Raw genomic sequence first — 18159 nt, 5'->3', positions numbered from 1 at the left:
TCACCGGGAAACTAAGCCCAAATTAGTTTTGCATTTGTTTCAAACTTGAAGACTGAACTTTAGGAAATAAAGGTAGAGTTCTTGTGTCTCTTAATTAACAGTGGACCATTAGATCTTTCTTTTTTTAAAAAATTTTTTTTTCAACATTTATTTATTTTTGGGACAGAGAGAGACAGAGCATGAACGGGGGAGGGGCAGAGAGAGAGGGAGACACAGAATCAGAAACAGGCTCCAGGCTCTGAGCCATCAGCCCAGAGCCTGACGCGGGGCTCGAACTCACGGACCGCGAGATCGTGACCTGGCTGAAGTCGGACGCTCAACCGACGGCGCCGCCCAGGCGCCCCAGATCTTTCAAAAGAGTATGAGAATTTTGGCTGTCAAAGAAGTGAACCTAGGGATGGTCATAGAAAGCATCGACTGTGCTAGATCTTTTTATTATATGCCCTACGCCTGGGACATTTTCAGATGTTTGCCATCATTTAACATTCTGTAAAGAGGAACTCCCTTAATACACTTCTTTGTCATTAATTATGAAGTTACACATGCTTTCTAGAAAACTGTTGGTTTCTAGGGAGGATTGATTATTGGTCAGCCATGGGACTGTATAGGTTACCAGACTGAGACAGGCTGGTCCTTAGAAAGCATGTAGATTAGAGCCTTATCAATTCTTTTAGGAGGTTATCTTGGTTCAGTGTGAAAGAGAAGGTTCTATAAATCTGTACCTAAGTCACAGAGGACTTCTGAAATAGCATAGAGCTTATTCCAAACAGGGAGCGGGAGCATGTCCTACCTGCCCACATTCTTCCAGTGAAATGAAAAGACAATTAGAAGGATGCCTCTAAAAAAATTAAAAGTTAAAAAAAGGATGCCTCAACATTAGTATCAAGTTGATAGACAGTAAAGTTGTTCATCATGTGCCATCATTCTAGAGAAGGGTTTTTCTTGGTTATGTCAGGACTTCATCAATTTCTGCAACTTTGAATTTGTTGGACGAGAGAGTCCCAAATGTCAGAAGGAAGGGATCTTCAAGTAGAGGGGCTTGTGTTGTCTGTCACAAGAGATCAGATGATGTTGGGCTGGAGTTTGGTCTTCCGAAAGTCAGACTGATGAGTAATGTCCCCTCCGTGTTGTCTGATAACTCACCGTTGGGGATGTTCTTTATGGATGTGAGTTTATCCATTTTCTGTGGGTTTTGTCCAGTGTCCTGGTGGCATTAAATTATCGGTGCTCAGGCATAGAAACAGGGTTGGCGTGTACAGCTACTTTTCACTTACCCTTCCTAACGATCTATTTTTAGGTCGGACAGAAGTCAAATACTCTGTAGAAGAATGATCTGGTTTCTTTTCTCTGTGGATTTTTCTTCCCATATTGAAACACACATGCGCGGGCGCTCGCGTGCGCGCGCACACACACACACACACACACACACACACAAACTTTACTGCTTTTATCAGGTTATAAATCTAAAGTGGAATGTGCTTTTAGTGCACCCATTGTAGAATATTTTCTTACATTGCAGAAATGGTACTGGTCCTGTTGGTACTTTACGTTATCTTTTGTTATCTCTTCATTTTGAACAAATCTCGCAGGTTTTTAAAAGCCTGGGAGAGAAGAGCTGCGTAGTTGCTTAGCTAACATTTCACTCAGAAATGTCCAGAGTAGGTTTATAAGACGGTTCTTTTTAATAAGTTAGATAAGGTTAGTTAGTATGATTATAATGTTTTTCTTTAACATTCCAACTAACTCATATCCGTTTCAGTGACCACCCCCCCACCCCCCACAATTGCCTTGGCGGTTTTCCAGTGGGAGAGTTTATTTCAAAAGTCCTACTGATTTCCTGAAACTACACCAGCCTGTGACATGATTCATTCTGACACATTCCTGTCTTCCTGCAGTTAAGACTTCTTAGGCTCTAGAAGGTGGACCCCCAAAGTGCTCTCAAGCACAGGAAAGGGGGAAATGTTCTCCTTTAGCAAACAGGTGGGCTTGAGGGCCCAAGATGAGAGAGGGGGTCCTTTCTATCTCTGGAATTCCAGTGGTCTTTTCTGTGTGGCGGGACTGACCGACCCTCAGGGGACTCAGGGGACGGCGCAAAGGCTCATTTGTTTGTTCAGGCTTTCCCCTGAAAGGGAAGACGCTAGTATTTGTTCTGGGCCAGTTTATTTATTTGGCCAATTCTTTGTCTCTGGCATTGTTTTTTCGGTTGTGGCGATGCATCCAAAGGCTTCCCCATCAGGGATAACGTCTTTCTAAATGGGAGTGTAAGTAACAGACGCGGTAGGCTCTGATTTTCTTTGCTGCTGCATAAAAAAAGGAATATTTGTGTCCACCCCCGCCAGGAGGATTAAGTCCCCTGCTTTAGGCTGCAAACTGAACCCCTGCTGTGCACAGGAAGCGGACCCCTTCCTTCCCCCCTTGGAGAGTCCCTTGGCTTAGATTTGGGAAGACGTTTTACTTTGTCCTAAGCAGAAGCTGTCTTTCTTGACAGCAACTCCAGGCTTCCCGCCAGGTGTCTTGTTCCGGTGAGCAGAGTCCATATGTGGAGCTCCAGAATGAGTTGAGGAAAACTGAAGGTTCATTCTGGCCCGGGCCTCCCCGCCTAAGCCAAGACCAAGGGGTCTTGTCTTCAGCCTCACTGTCAGAGCGCCGAGAGGGGTTCTGTGCGGGGCATAAAGAGAATTCAAGAAAAATACTCCCAACCGTTCACAGATGTTCCTGTTTTCCTTACTATTTCCTTTTTGAATTTTGAAAAAATCTCCTATAGGCGTGGAAAACGTAACTATCCAACTGGATCTGGAAGCAGAATTCCATTTTACTCATCTCATAATGACTTTCAAGGTAAGGAATTCATAACTTTCTCGCAAATGACACGTTGAGAGCGCTGTGTAATTCCCTTTTCGGTATGGATGTCTGTTGTGAGTTGGCCTCAGTGGGAACTTAAATATTATTGTTGCCGTAAATTGGGATAATTGATCAGCTTTTTAAAGATGGACGTGAATAACCATGTTTAACAAATACTCAGTCTTCGTGGCAAGAAGGAGAGAGAGAGCCACTATTCTAAGGTAATTCAACTGTAAACTTTTAATTAGATCTCGTTTTATTTCCCCATGGAGAGAGGCAGCTTTGACTCTCTCCCAAACCACAATAAAACATCTGGAGAGTAAATCCCTGATCCCTTGTGTTGATGTTTTAATGCTGAGCTTGGTAACTGAAAAGGAAGTGTATTATCTTTAGTTTTCAAGGTTTTGCGAAAGTTGTGGGAACGGTTTTACAGTTCCTTAAGAAATGTGTATGCCTTCTTAAATGTGCATTTTTCGCATCCTTTTTCTTTTAGAGATGTAAAATGACTCCAGGGCTAGGGAATTTCTCTGTACAAAGTCCCTTTGTTTCTTCATAAGCAGCTGCCTGGAAATGACCGACTTCACATGGCTTAAAGTACATGTTGATGCACATAAAACCCATAATTTACTTATGGCTTCTCAGATTAAAATCACTTTTGAGTGGGCTTGGGTTGGAGTTGGGGGCCTTATCTGTACCCCGTCAGGTTAGGAAAAGGTGCCAGGGAAAGATTTAGCATGTGGGCAGGTAGCCACAAAAGTCCCACCGTGTCCTCCACCAAAGCCTGGGAGGCCAAGAGCTCAGGTGGGCGTGGAAGTCCAAGTATGACAGGAAGGATGTAGACTGCTGGTTCCCAGGCCTGAGCCCCTCTCCTCGGTCCCCCCCCCAGAAGTGCTGTTGCTGTTGGGGAGGAAGGTTTATACTCTGACATCGGATATGGGCGGAGAGGTTGGGGGGCTTTCCCTAGGCAACTCGACACTATGCCCCCTCCCGTCATTGACCATGCCCTCTGCTTGGTGGTTAGAAGCAAAACTCAACCACGCATGAGGATGTTGCCTTCATGTTATGTGACACCTAAAAATACACAAAACTATCATTATTCATGTTGATGGTCCTAGCTTTTCCTTTGGAAAGGGCGTCTGTTCACATACGTGGGAAGTTCTGAGTTTGCTTACATCCAAGTCCTTTGGGTACATACTCTGTCATTACTCATCCAACTGAGTACAGTGGGCCATCGATGAAATTCTGCATCGATGAAATGCTGAAGATAAAACAGGAGGCAGGGGGACTGAACTCAGACGATAAGAATAGGTACAGGTTGTCAGACTGTAGTTAGTGAGAGAGAATTCAACCTCTGGGCTTTAGATCCTGTGCGAAAAGCAACATCTATGGGGTTGGACAGACTTGGAGATAAATCCCCATCCTGCCCCTTATTGGCACATGTGGCCAGAACTTTGGCTTCCTCTTTGGAAGGGAGAGTGCGAAGAATAAGAACACCTGCATTCAAGGGCTGTGTGACCTTGCCCTCTGCTCTGGAATAGGCATAATCTTGCCACCTGGCACATAATGGGAATATGATCACTTTTCTCTCTGCTGATGCTTGGCAGGTAGTGATTGCTCTACAAATATTTACTGAATGAATACATGCATAAAGAAATTCAGCCGTCTTCTGTTTGTAAGAAACTGCCCCGGGGGGCGAATGACACTTGCAGATAACTTACATCACGAATGTGCTAAGAGGTCTAGCAGAAGTTCAGACGATTGCGATGGGCGGTAGGAGCACCGAGGACGGGGAGAGTAATCTTAGCCTGGGATAAAGCAGAAAGCTTCATCAGGAGCGGTCTGGGACTGTGTGTGACCTGGGCCAGGAAGGGTGAGCAGGATCTCAGTGGGAGGAGGTGGAAGAAAAGCCGTTCTTGGCAGAGGAAACCGTCTGAGAGCAAAGCTCTGGTGGTGGACAGTTCAGGCAGAGTTTGTTCAGCGTAGATTAGCCTTGAGCTCAGGGCAGTGAGGGGGAAAGGGAAGTAAGGTTACATACAATCAGAAAGTCCCCGGCTCCTGGCTGAGGGGTGTTAATTATATAGGAAACAGGGAGCCACTGGCAAGGAAATGAGACTGGATTTCAGGAAGATGGCCAAGGCGAAATACAGAGGAGGGCGTGGGACAGTGAGAACCGACGGTGCGTGGGGAGGCCCTTGTTGAGGTCTGTGCTAATGGGGGGCTCACCTGAGAGGGTGCTGGTGTTAACGCAGAGCCGGGCCTGATTCTCAAGTAGGAGGGAACCACCCCAGCAACCCAGGCGTCCTGGAAGTATTACCAGAAAAGCTTTTGCAAATCACGTATATGCCCTTGCTGCCAGCTCTGTTACCTGCCACTGATAATGCCTTTGAGAATCATTGCCCACTTTCCATGGGAGGCGTCAGTTGGACCCTCTGGGATCAAAGGTTCAGCCACAGGGGCGCCTGGGTGGCTCAGTGGGTTAAGCGTCCAACTTTGGCTGGTTAAGCGTCATGATCTCACGGCTCATGAGTTGGAGCCCCGCGTCGGGCTCTGTGCGGACAGTTCGGAGCCTGGAGCCTGCTTCAGATTCTGTGTCTCCCTCTCTGTCCATCCCCTGCTTGCACTCTGCCTCCCTCTCCCTCTCTCAAAAATAAATAAACATTAAAAATTAAAAAAAAAAAAAGGTTCAGCCCCGAATCGGGGGAAGATGAGAAGCAGAGCAGTGGAAGGGAGAGCAGGAAACGGGTGAATCCAAGATCACTTGGATGTCCAAGCTGAGCAGGCGGGAGGGTGGTGATAGAGTGACAGTGGTGAGACGGGGGTGGGGGGGGGGGGTGGGAGTTGTGAAGAACAACACCTGTGGAGTGGCCGTGGAGATGGCTGCTTGCTAAGTGGACTGGGTTTTCATGGGCTAGTGAAGCTCATGTAGCGTATACACGGTTTGCTTTTGTAGACAGCCAGATGTTTCCAGAATCGTAGCGCTTCTGCTTAGTAGACGTTCAGAGGTGGCAGGGCGCCTGGGTGCCTCAGTTGGTTGAGCGCCTGACTTTGGCTCAGGTCATGATCTCGCGGTTAGTGAGTTCGAGCCCCGGGTCGGGCTCACTGCTGTCAGCACAAAGCCTGTTTGGGATCCTCTGTCTTCTCTCTCTCTGCCTCTACCCCGTTCGCACTCTCTCTCTCTCTCTCTCAAAAATAAATAACATTAAAAAAAAATTAAAGGGGCGCCTGGGTGGCTCAGTCAGTTAAGCGTCGGACTTCAGCTCAGGTCACGATCTCCCAGTTCGTGAGTTCAAGCCCCGTGTCGGGCTCTGGGCTGACAGCTCAGAGCCTGGAGCCTGCTTCGGATTCTGTGTCTTCCCTTCTCGCTGCACCTCCCCTGCTCAAGCTCTGTCTCCTTCTCTCTCTCTTTCTCTCTCAAAAATAAATAAACATTAAAAAAAATTATAGGGGCGCCTGGGTGGCGCAGTCGGTTAAGCGTCCGACTTCAGCCAGGTCACGATCTCGCGGTCCGGGAGTTCGAGCCCCGCGTCGGGCTCTGGGCTGATGGCTCAGAGCCTGGAGCCTGTTTCCGATTCTGTGTCTCCCTCTCTCTTTGCCCCTCCCCCGTTCATGCTCTGTCTCTCTCTGTCCCAAAAATAAATAAACGTTGAAAAAAAAATTTTTTTTAAAAAATAAAAAAAAAAAAATTATAAAAAATTAAAATAAACAAACATTAAAAAAATCAGAGGTGGCCATGCACCAGTATAAGTCCTGAGCACGTTGGAGACTCAGGGAGGAGTGGGAAGGGCCTCCATTCTCTACATAGAAGTGTTGTCCTGGTTTCCAACAGCTCTGGAAATCCACAGGAAATTGGATAATTCTTCAGTGACCCTTTGGGACTCAGGAGTTTCCAGAAGGGAGGGAGAGAAAGCACAGCCAGAAATGCCTGTAAGGCTTTTCCTCTCTGCTCCCTTGTGACACAGAGACATTAGGCTAGTCTGTCCCCAGATGTCACCACCCAGGAGGCAGGTCTCATGGTGAGTTTGTCTTGGCTGACTTAGTGATTGGGGTTTTTTTTCCCCCCCTTACTTTCAAATTCTTCATCTCATGCTCTGGAGTTTAATAAAGTATCCTTTTCTTCTATTCCTGAATAAGTAAAAAAGTAAAAATTCAAGCACCTAGTAAGTGAGTAAGTCAAAGAGTCTGTCAAAATGTGACCTTTCATTTTCTTAACCCTTGTCTCCTCTTTGTTTTTTTAATGTTTATTTATTTTCGAAGGAGAGAGAGAGAGACAGAGCATGAGCTAGGGAGGGGCAGAGACAGAGGGAGACACAGAATCCAAAGCAGGCTCCAGGCTCGGAGCTGTCAGCACAGAGCCCGACACGGGGCTCAAACTCACGAACCGGGAGATCATGACCTGAGCTGAAGTCGGACGCTTATCCAGCTGAGCCATGCAGGTGCCCCACCCTTGTCTCCTTTTATCAGTGAAGAAGACCATCCGGATTATTTAAGGAAGGCAAAGTATGTCTGGGGATATACGAGTTTCACCATTAGTGATCACCCCGATTTCTCTCCAACATTGGTTTTAACTCGGAGGTGAGCGTGTGTCCGGGATGGGTTTGTTCAGCCGGCTCACCTGGCCTGTTCTCCCTCCGCCATAATGTGCCGTCCATCTCCCAGGTGCACGTACCCCCTTCTGTGGCATCGAGGCCTGTGCCCAATGGTAGTGCTCATTCTGCTTCGTCTCTTATTTCCAGCTCACCCCCTCCACCACACCCTCCGAAATCTCTGTCCTGCCTGTTTCCAGGATTCTTGTCTTTTTACTCTTTCCTCTCTGACTTCCATTTGTCAGCCTGCTATTATGCTATGAGCCAGTGAGGCAGAAAGATGGGTTTGGGCCAAGTTCAATGTGGACTGGGATCTAAGCTCTGCCTTTAGGTAGCAGGTCAGTTAAGGTGTCTGAGCCTCTTTCCTCATCTGTAGGAAAAGTGTGTCGTGAGGGTATATTCGTCTCCGAGGGTGGCCATAACAAAGCACCACAGACTCAGTGGCTTAAACAACAGAAATGTATTGTCTCATGGCGCTGGAGGCTTGATGTCTAAGACTGAACTGTGGGCAGAGTGGGTTTCTCCTGTGGCCTCAGTCTTTCCTTGGTGTGTAGATGGCTGTCTTTATCTTCACATAGTCTTGTCTTGTACATTTCCATCTCCTAATTCCTTCTCCTTAGAAGGACACCAGTCACATGGGCTTTGGGTGGACTCTAAGCCCTCATTTTAATTTTTTTTTAATATTTTTTTTTTTTACATTTATTCATTTTTGAGAGACAGAGCACAAGCGGGGGAGGGGCAGAGAGAGAGGGAGACACAGAATGAGAAGCAGGCTCCAGGCTCTGAGCTGTCCGCACAGAGTCCAATGCGGGGCTTGAACTCACGGACCGCAAGATCATGACCTGAGCCGAAGTCGGACGGCTAACCGACTGAGCCACCCAGGTACCCCTCATTTTACTTTAATTAATCCTTCAGAGAGCCTGTCTCCAAATACAATCACATTCTGAGATCTTGGGGGTTAGGTCTTCAACATAAGAAGTTGGGGGGACGCCGTTCGGCCCATAACAGAAGGTTATGACATAATGGAATTAAAGCTCCAGGCACCACTCTCCTTCTTTGTCTAGTCCTGTGTGGATGCATTTTCTGGAGCAATGATTGCAGCTCCTTCATCTTGCCCTTTGCTCTCTGGGAGGACATTCTACCCTCTATATTTGGAGGTGTCAAGTGTTTTATGCCAACAGTGATTTCCAGATCCACGGTTCAAGCTCCATTCACGCAGCTGGGTGCCAGACCACTGTTCCCAGTTGTCTGTCCAGTGGGTGTCCCCTCACATGTAGCTAGTCCAAAACCAAATGGCTTCTTTCTCTTCTGTGGCTTTGCTCTTAACCACAGTTGCCCCCGCTACTCAAACTCAAGCACCCGTGGTTCTTTCCTCTCCGTCCCTTTCCACTGAAACCAAATTGATCGCCAAGTGGAATTCGATATATTTGGCTAAATTCACTAAGTTTTCAGAACGGTTGATTGCATCCTTTCCATCCATCCATACTGTAATGCTTGAGTTAAGACCTTCGTCTTTTTTTTCCGCTTCTCAGTTGGTTTCCTCGTCTCTTGTTTTTTGTTTTGTTTTGTTTTTTTGTTTCTCCATGTCTGATAGCTGTGGCACGGGGTTATTTTTCTGACGTGTAGTCTGATCATTTCATTCTGTCCACTTAAGTCTTCTGGTGTCCCCTTTCATGGTGTAAAAATAAAGGAAACCCCTTAGCGTGGCCAGCAAATTCCTTACTTCCCTGCCCTAGTCAACCTCTTCTGTCACGTGTAGCCACCTTCACTCCCTGCGTGGAAAACACCTACCCTTTTAGGATCCAGTCTGATGCCGTCTTCTCTCTGAAGCGTTCCCTGGCTTGTGTGTGTGTGTGTGTGTGTGTGTAGGTGGTAAAATGTACATAACACAAAATTTGCCATTTTAACCATTTTTAAGTGTCCAATTCAGTAGCATTAGGTGTATATGTTGCACAGTGTTGTGCAACCACTTCCACTATCTGTTTCCAGAACATTTTCATCACCCCAGATACAAACTCTACCCTACTCTACTCTATTAAGCAATAAGTCTCCGTTGGCCCCTCCACCCCCTCCCCCCATAACCTTTAACTTGTTGTCTCTATGTGCTTTCCTATTCAAGACATTTCCTTGTAAGTGGAATCCTATACTGTCTTTCCTCTTGTCTGGCTTCTTTCACTTAGTGTAATGTCTTTAGGCTTTATCCATGACGTAGGAAGGACTAGAATTCCTTTTTTACGGCTGAGTAATATCCTTTCAGTATGTGTATACCATGTTTGGTTTATCCATTCATCTTTGATGGATACTTGGGTTGTTTCTGCCTTTTGGCCATTGTGAATTGTGCTGCTATGAACATTCGTGCACAAGCACCCATCTGAGTCCCTGTTTTCAGTTCTTGGGGTAATGGAATAGCCAGGAGTGGAATTATAGGATTCCCCAGCTTCTTGAGTTAGTCATTCCTTCCTCTCGTTTTCCCTGAGCACACTGCATGAGGCTCTACTCTGGTGTTTCGTGTTGTAAATGATTTATACCTATATCTACACTCCATTGGGCCGTCTACAGCATATGGACCGCCGCGCGGTAGTAAGCAGGTGTCTGTGTGCAACTGCTGAATGAATGAAGACCAAACACTCAAACTAGTCAATCCAATTATGGGTGGTGACTGACTAGACCAAAGCTTGTTTACTGTAGGGTCCTGGTTATAATCCACTCCTAAAGAGAAACAGTTTACTAATCTCTCTCAGGGTGGGAGAAAGTGCAACATTTCAAGGCTAGACGCTTTCCTACAGGAGGAGTCTCCATGGAACAGCCTGAAGTATTTGAAATCCAGCCACAGTCTGAAATACCAACCCCATGCAGTCAGGGTTTGTGGTGCACAGTGGAGTGATACCTTTGTCTGAGATTTTTTGAGAAATGCAGATCACCAATGCAAAACATCAAATGAGCCTTTTCTGCCCTGCCTTTAGACATTCCGTCCAGCCGCGATGCTGATAGAACGATCGTCTGACTTCGGGAAAACCTGGGGTGTGTACAGATACTTTGCCTATGACTGTGAGGGCTCATTTCCAGGCATTTCAACTGGCCCCATGAAAAAAGTGGATGATATAATCTGTGACTCCCGCTATTCTGACATTGAACCCTCAACGGAAGGAGAGGTCTGTTTGCTGTTTTTGTTTTACATTCTATTTACAAATCCTTTTTGATCATTGCAAAAATACCCATTACTCTTCTATCTATTTTTAGGTGATATTTCGTGCTTTAGATCCCGCGTTCAGAATAGAAGATCCTTATAGTCCGAGGATACAGAGTAAGCTTGTTTTCACATAACAGCTTTGATGGAACACCGCAATCATGGAAGAACTCTTACCCAGAGCACTGCTGCACAGAATCTAAATATTCAGTGCTAAATCCACCGTCTTTATTTCTTTTTTTTCTTCGCAGTACCCAATCAAAGGCTCTTGAAATTGGCAGGAATCAAAAAAGTTTATGTCCTAAGTACTCAACCAATTATGCTGGTCATAATACCTTATTTATTTTATTGCTCAGTATAATATATATTATATATATATATATATATATATATATATATATATATATAAACACACACACTATATTATATACTATACTATATATTATATATATGTACTCTCTATATATTACATATACACGTATATGTATGTATGTGTATATATATATATATATAAAATGTACATACATGTACATATGCATGTATATGTATATGTATAAAATACATATAAACTAGGGTATAGATTAAGCTGTTGTAACAAAGGGTCCCCCAAAAAATATAGTGGTCAGATAACATAGAAGTTTATTTCTCTTAGGAAATCATCCAGAGGGATGATACAAGTAGACCTACTTGTATAAAATACAGGATGACGCCCAGTTAAATCTGAATTGAAGATAAATAGCAAGTTATTTTTTAGTATAACCGTATCCCACGTAATGCTTGTGACTAGTACAAGGATATTCCATGTAATGCTTGGGTTGGTATAACTATGTCCCATGTGACATATTTGGCATAGACTTTACTAAAAACACTATTAACTATCTGAAATTCAAATTTAACTGAGCATCTTGTATTTTTATTGCTAAATCTGGCAACCCTAGCAACCCAGTTCCCTTCTATCTTAGAGTCGTTATCCACATGGTTGGGGCTGGACGAACACTACCATGTCATTGTCCCCACCTATGAGATGGGAGGAAGAGAGGGGCAAGCGACATGGAAGCTGTACGTGGCCCCTATCCATATCCCATTGGCCAAAATTAGCCACATGACCCTACCTCAAGGCACACTGGGAAACCTCTCTAGGTAGGCGGCCATGTGCCCTCTCACACTCTTGCCTAAGGCTCTTACTATCAAAGGAAGAAAAGAGAGAGTTCTGGGGGAGAATCCGAAGTCTCAGCCATGCTCCGTATGCTGAGTAAGGTGGCGGTTGTCATTTCCATTTAACAGATGAGCAAACTGAGGCTCAGAGAGTTAGAATAACATGCATGTGGTGACATGACCATTTAGCGTCAGGCAGGTCCTGAAGCCATACGTTAGGATTCTAAATTTAGAGTTCTTTCCAACATTTAACATCCATGCTTCTGCTGTTAAAAAATTACATTTCGATCATCTTCAGAGGCAAAATGTGAACTACTTAAAAGAGTTCAGAGTCCGACAGACCTGGGTTTGAATCCCATTTCTAGCATATCCTAGCTCTGTGACGTGGGGCAAATAACCTGCTTAAACCTGGTTACGGTTGGGTTTTTTTTAGCCTCTGTTTTTTCATCTGTCAGTGGAGATAGTAATAGTGACCTGAGGGTCATTATGGAGGGGAAAGGAGTTCTGTAAACGACTTTCCAACGTGCCTGACACACGGAAAGTGTTCAGTGAGTCAAAGAAGCTGCTGTTGACGACGGTGCCATCAGCCACGGCCTGGGTCTCGCCGTGGACCCAGTCCCCTTCCTCAGAGTGAAGGGATGAGACTCTCTGTCCTGCGGATAAGGTGTAGTCTGCTGAGCAGAGAGGCAGGACCGATTCTTGGTGCTCCTTCCTCACTGAGGATGGCCTTGTTTGGAACCACGGTGCCATGGAACCTCCCAGCATGAAGCATGAAAGAGTAGAAGGGAAAGCGTCCAGGAAATATTGCCAGAAAAGTGCTATTTCCCCACTTAAATTAATTTTACGTGTGGCCCAGACTGTCTCTGGATTGTAATTCACTCATTCATTCTATTGTAAAACAAATATTTAATGGCACATCCAGTTCTGGCATTTCGGAGTGAGCTCTGTGAGGCCTGCCCTCCCTGCTCTCCAAATCCAGTTGTGAGAAACGTCCACATGGTCTCCGGGACAAACACCTCACGGGGCCCTAGGGGGACTCGTGGTCTGCTCCTCGTTGGGTGAAATTTGTGGGACTTGGAAAATTGGCTGCCATTATAGTTCCTTGTTTTTCATTGTTAAATGGCCTCAGAAAAATTCAAGAGGCGTCCATTTTAACCGATCACGTTTTCGATTGACCTTGTACTCGCGGGAACAACGTCTCTTTCATCGTCCCTATTGTGGAGAGCTCAGAGACTCTCTTCACAAGTGGTTTTGCCTCAGTATACAACAGCGGTCAATATACAAGGCTTAGTTGTTGTTAACTGTGGTAGGAGAGAGTGGAAGGAGCATATTTGCTCTTCTGAGGCCTTCCACAAAGATCAGTTCAAGGGCTTCTAAATACTCCAGCTGCTCTCCAGCTTTGTTGTCTGGCCTCTTGTCAATAGGCGCTTGTGCTCGTTCTGTGCAGGAGGAAATGTTGGCATTCATAAATTCCATTCAGCTAAGTCGTACCACGGTTTCTCTGTTTTGTGTTTGATTTTTACAAAGAGCCTAAGTTTAATGCATGGACTCATGGACTTTCTCTTTCAACCCACGGCTATTTCTATAGTCTTCATTGTAAGCTCTGCATAGATTTTCAGTAGTTAAAATTGTATCAGGGCTTTGAATGTATCTGACGCGTGGGGCCAACGCCCCGTCGTTCCGTTGTTCCCTGTTGTAACTGATGAGAATGTATCAGCCCAGATGAAAGTAAAGCTTGGGAGAAACCCCAGGCTACACAGGGCATAGGAGGGCTGATGGACTCATCGGTGTTTTGGGGTCCACTTAGTAATTGATGAAAGCATTGGTAGAGAAGGTTGAATGGCTTCTGGCTTATCAGGTTACTAATAGAATGTAATTGCTAGCCAGCTTCTGTAGTATGCATTCATCTATAGACCCGGGAGAGAGAAGAAAAGATCTGAGAAATTGATCTACAAGTAACTTACATTTAGGGGGGGGAAAACAAAAACTTGCCCAACCTCCTGATTCTGAGCTCCTTTATTCCTATGCCTCGCTGTGGATGGCAAACTAGGACAAAAAAGTGGGAGACTGTGACGTTGTGTAGAAATTTGATGGAGACCTTCTGTCCCTGGATAGTAGTTATTCCATAGTGTTAAATCTATTTTAGCAACTTGGATTTCATCTTTGTGGTGGGAAATTTCAGAGAGTATTTTCCTCTCCAAAAATAAACACGAAAATGTTTCGTTCTCTCTTACAATAATGAAGACAATTGGAGTGTGCCGCTCAACCCCCTCCTACCTGAATAGAACTCTCTGATTTTGAGACCGACGCTAGTTGCTGTGGGCACCGCGTGGAATTGCGATGGTTCAGATTACTCTGTGCCAGTGGGTTCTTGCAGTCCTGCAGCCATGTTCTTAAATTTCTCTGCTTTTGCGCCTTTTCCTGAAACAGTCTGCAAGCACATCCGCCGCAGAATAGATGTTCTTACTAAACTAGTAAGGAGGCAGCAAACCTTCTTTCTTCCAGAGACTCACAGTATATTAAAGTTTACTGGCATGGTCATCTAGATCATACAAGGGGGTAACCTTTCCTTTACTTCGGCATTTTTATCTGCCGTGCCTTTCTATAAAGAGAAGAGGTGTTGTATAATTGCAAAACAAGTCTTGCTTGTGTGATCAGACTTTTCATCTTCTTGGTGACCTTTGTAGATCTCTTAAAAATCACCAACTTGAGAATCAAGTTTGTGAAGCTCCACACTTTGGGAGATAACCTTTTGGATTCCCGGATGGAAATCAGGGAAAAGTATTACTATGCAGTTTATGATATGGTGGTTCGAGGAAATTGCTTCTGCTACGGTCATGCCAGCGAATGCGCCCCTGTGGATGGAATCAATGAAGAAGTAGAAGGAATGGTGAGTGAGTGCTGTGGGGGGGGCTTTCTCCTTCATACAGATGATTCCGGAAAGCAATTTGAATCTCGTCTTACCTTAAACCTTGCACAATTTCTAGGGGTTTTAGTTTTCCAGACTGACTTGGAGCTCTTTCCGCCATTACTGGTGGTTGATGGTTTTCTCTTTGTTAACGTTCTTAGACTGTGAGAATATAAAAGCTTTTCATTTCATGGGCGAAGAACTAATTTTGGGAAATTGTTGCAGCAAGCTGCTACTACAATAGATATTTTTTTTGTAGTCAATAAGGAGGAAAAAGCTTTCTACATAGCCAGTGCATCTTCTTTTCCTTTAGGGAAGATTAGACACCACAAACATCCCCATCTTTATGCTACAAGGCATAAAGTGATCCCAGTCCAGAAAACCTGGACATTTGAACCTGGAACCACGAAATATGATTTCGGAATCCAATGGGCTTTGTTTCTTTATATATTTCTTCTAGTTTCATTCTTTTCCCACTTTTATGCCAAATATACGTGTTGTCAAATTACGTACTTCTAAAAATTGGGGGTTTGGATGATTTGCCAAATGGAGAAAGTTGGGGTTATTTTACCAGTCTCTAAGTGAACTGCTAATTCTTATAGACCCACAGGATTTTAGAGCTAAACAGGATTTATTCAGCCAATTATCCTTGTAAGAAGAGAGCAGGGATTAAATAGTTCACCAAAGGGCCCTAAGTAAATGGCAGATGGAAATTCAAATCTTACCCTCCTGGACTCTGCCCCAGGATTCCTTCCATTAGACATTGGGCCTCCCTCGTTGAAGAGTATAAGGCTTCCTTACTTGCCGTTTGCTTTTTCAAAGATCATTAGTCCTCATCAAAGAAGGTCCAGGATTGAGTGTATTCAACTGCCTGAAACTTCCGCCTTCATTCGCTCCAGTTAGAACATTTGCTACGTAGATAAAGTGGCATTTTCAATGGGGCCTCAAGGGAGGACCTGTCCTTGTAATCTCTTGCTACATCTTTCAGGGAATGCTCGGTAGATAATGTTTACTTTGCAGGATAACAAGCCTGGCGTGTAGCTAAGTCCTACAGGCCCGTCACTGTCACGGGTCTCAGTACATTGTGCTGTTAATTCAGACACTGTAGGGTCCTGTGGCATGTGCTTTGGGTCTGTTTTTCAGTCTGCAGAAAACTAGCTTGTAATGAGATGATTTTAGTCTTTTGCTCACTGCACTCTTGTCAAGGTGAGTCCAGGGCGGACCTGTCTGTCCTGTTCCTGAATTCCATTCTGTAGAAACTAGTGTTAAGGTGAGGTGCCTAAGTACATGCATATTTGGTAGACTGAAAGAATTTATCATTTACGTGCCTCAGGGGCTTAGGCATATCTTGCCAGAGACACGGTGCAAAAGAGTGCATCCTAGGCCCTTCACAAAGCAAAATAATTTATATTTTTCCCCCCAAGATTTTAGATTTCCTTTCTTAAAGAAAAAAAGCAAATGTGAATGTGGCAAATGATTAATATTTTGAATCTCATTTCGGTTGGGAAAAAAAAATGAAGTGCTTTGCCTGAAGTCAAAAACAAAACAAAAGAAGCAGAAAAACCCACTCTGTTCTGTGACTTAGTGGTAAAATTTGCAGTAATGTGAGTTGGTTTCCAGTGGTATGCATACATTTAGTTCTGCATTATAACTTTTGTTGATTTCTCTTACAATAAGTTTCTTTTTGATGTAGATTTTTTTTAACTCTTAAGTACCTAGTTTTTGTGTTTTGTGGGTTTTGTTTTTGTTTTTGTTTTTTTGTCTTTTTCTAATTTTTAAGTGACCGATTTTGTTCATCTGGGTTCTTTGATCCCTACTTCAGTGACATATTTATTGAGTATCCATTATATAATAGGAACTGTTCCTAGAGATGGGAGTTCAAGCCACCAAAAAGACAGAACTCCCTTCAGGGAGGGACAGAATTAAAACAATTCTTCATTGTGCTGAGCTAGAGATGCGGATTAGTAGGAAAGGGGTTTATCGCTTCCACTGATTGTGGAGAAAACCTGGCCATCAGGTTGCATCTCTAACTTTGCTCTTTCCTGTTTGTGTAACTTTCAAGGTTCATGGGCACTGCATGTGCAGGCATAATACCAAGGGCTTAAACTGTGAGCTGTGCATGGATTTCTACCACGATTTACCTTGGAGACCCGCTGAAGGTCGAAACAGCAATGCCTGTAAAAGTAAGTCTCCGTCAGAGGGACGTCCAGACTCCAGGACCCATTTTCTGATTAGAGCTACTATAAGAGTACGTGATTTTTGCAAAAGGAAGAAAAGTTAGTACCCTTTTGCCAGCGTCACCCAGATACTCTTAGGAAACCAATATCCACTCAGTTCAATCAATACATTAGCATTCAGAGCAGTAGCCAGGGGCTTGGCAGACTTAGAAGTTGGAGATGTTGTCCCTGACTCTGTACCTGTCTCAAAGGCAAGAGGAGCGCGAGAGAAAAATGAGAGAAAAATACGGCACGGTAGATCACTAAGGTATAAGAGTTGTTGGCCCTGTCTCTGTGCCACTCTGGCTGCAGCCCATGGCATACGTCCGGCCAGCTGGCCAGCCCGGTGGCATTCTCTGGGCAGACGTGTAGTTTGAAACACCTCCCCGCCCCCCACAGTGATTCCAATGCCTGCCCCTTCCCCCACTGAGGCCTGTTCTAGAAGTTCAGAAACCAGTGAGGGCTGGAGTGGTCAAGGATTGTTATTAAGTACAACCCTTTGATGATAGCTGAGATTGTTGAGGTAAGAAGAAGAAAGGGAGGTGGGGGGAGGGGGGAGGGAGAGAGGGAGGGGGAGGCAGGAAGGAGTTCAGATAAGGAGAACCGCACAAAGCCTAAAGCCCCAAGGACGTTCTTCTTAGGACCAACACCGAGTCTGCCCTGGGAGATGATTCTGACGTTTCATTCAACAGGTGTGTCCAGGGCAGGTCCCTGCTAGGCACCCAGCGTCTGTCAGTGGATACCTCACAGCCCCTCTGTACGGGAGGTTGTGTTGCAGGAGGGAGAGGATGAGGCCAGAGTGTAGAGCCCTGTGAGGGCCAAGCCAAGTTAGGCTTCGTTGTGAGGAGACAGAGGAGTCCATGTGGGTCACAGAGCAGAGAGTGAGATGATGTGACAGCCGGGTTGGACCAAGGGGGCTGCCCAGTGGGCCAGCAGAGGGTCAGAAGGCCGGCCAGATGGCTGTTGCACAGACCTTAATTCTCACTGAAGAGCCTGGTCGCGTGAGCTGGTGGGAATGGGAAGGAAGAGCGTCACCTTGACACCACACTCCCCAGAGCTGGCGGCCCAGACAGGCTTTCCCAGAAGTATCGCCTAGAAGGTCCTCTGGAGGGGTGTGTTCCCACCCTGAGTGGCACCCAGAGGCGCCCTCCACATCGTGGCTACCAGGGGCAATCCCTTCCCCCAAGTTTTCCACTCTTTGCTTCGTAGCCCGTTCTCTTCCAAAACGGGCAGATTGTTCAGTTATTTCATAAAGCTTACCCTTGGAAG

General features: G+C 45.2%; 1 protein-coding gene across 1 annotated transcript in view; it reads left to right on the top strand.

Annotated features, from left to right (window-relative positions):
• The window catches only part of LAMB1 (laminin subunit beta 1), a 74575-nt gene that overhangs the window by 4492 nt on the left and 51924 nt on the right, over positions 1-18159 (top strand). Inside the window, exons 4-8 of the mRNA XM_086696956.1 lie at positions 2765-2838; positions 10388-10576; positions 10665-10728; positions 14454-14656; positions 16737-16857. Coding sequence (XP_086553082.1) covers positions 2765-2838; positions 10388-10576; positions 10665-10728; positions 14454-14656; positions 16737-16857 — 651 coding nt within the window. The remainder of the gene's footprint in view (positions 1-2764; positions 2839-10387; positions 10577-10664; positions 10729-14453; positions 14657-16736; positions 16858-18159) is intronic.

The sequence above is a fragment of the Puma concolor genome, chromosome A2 (genome assembly GCF_028749965.1).
Source record: "Puma concolor isolate L17-30 chromosome A2, mPumCon1.1.hap2, whole genome shotgun sequence".
NCBI lineage: Eukaryota > Metazoa > Chordata > Mammalia > Carnivora > Felidae > Puma > Puma concolor.
Note: the sequence above shows the minus strand (reverse complement) of the source record. Positions and strands in the feature narration are given on the sequence as shown.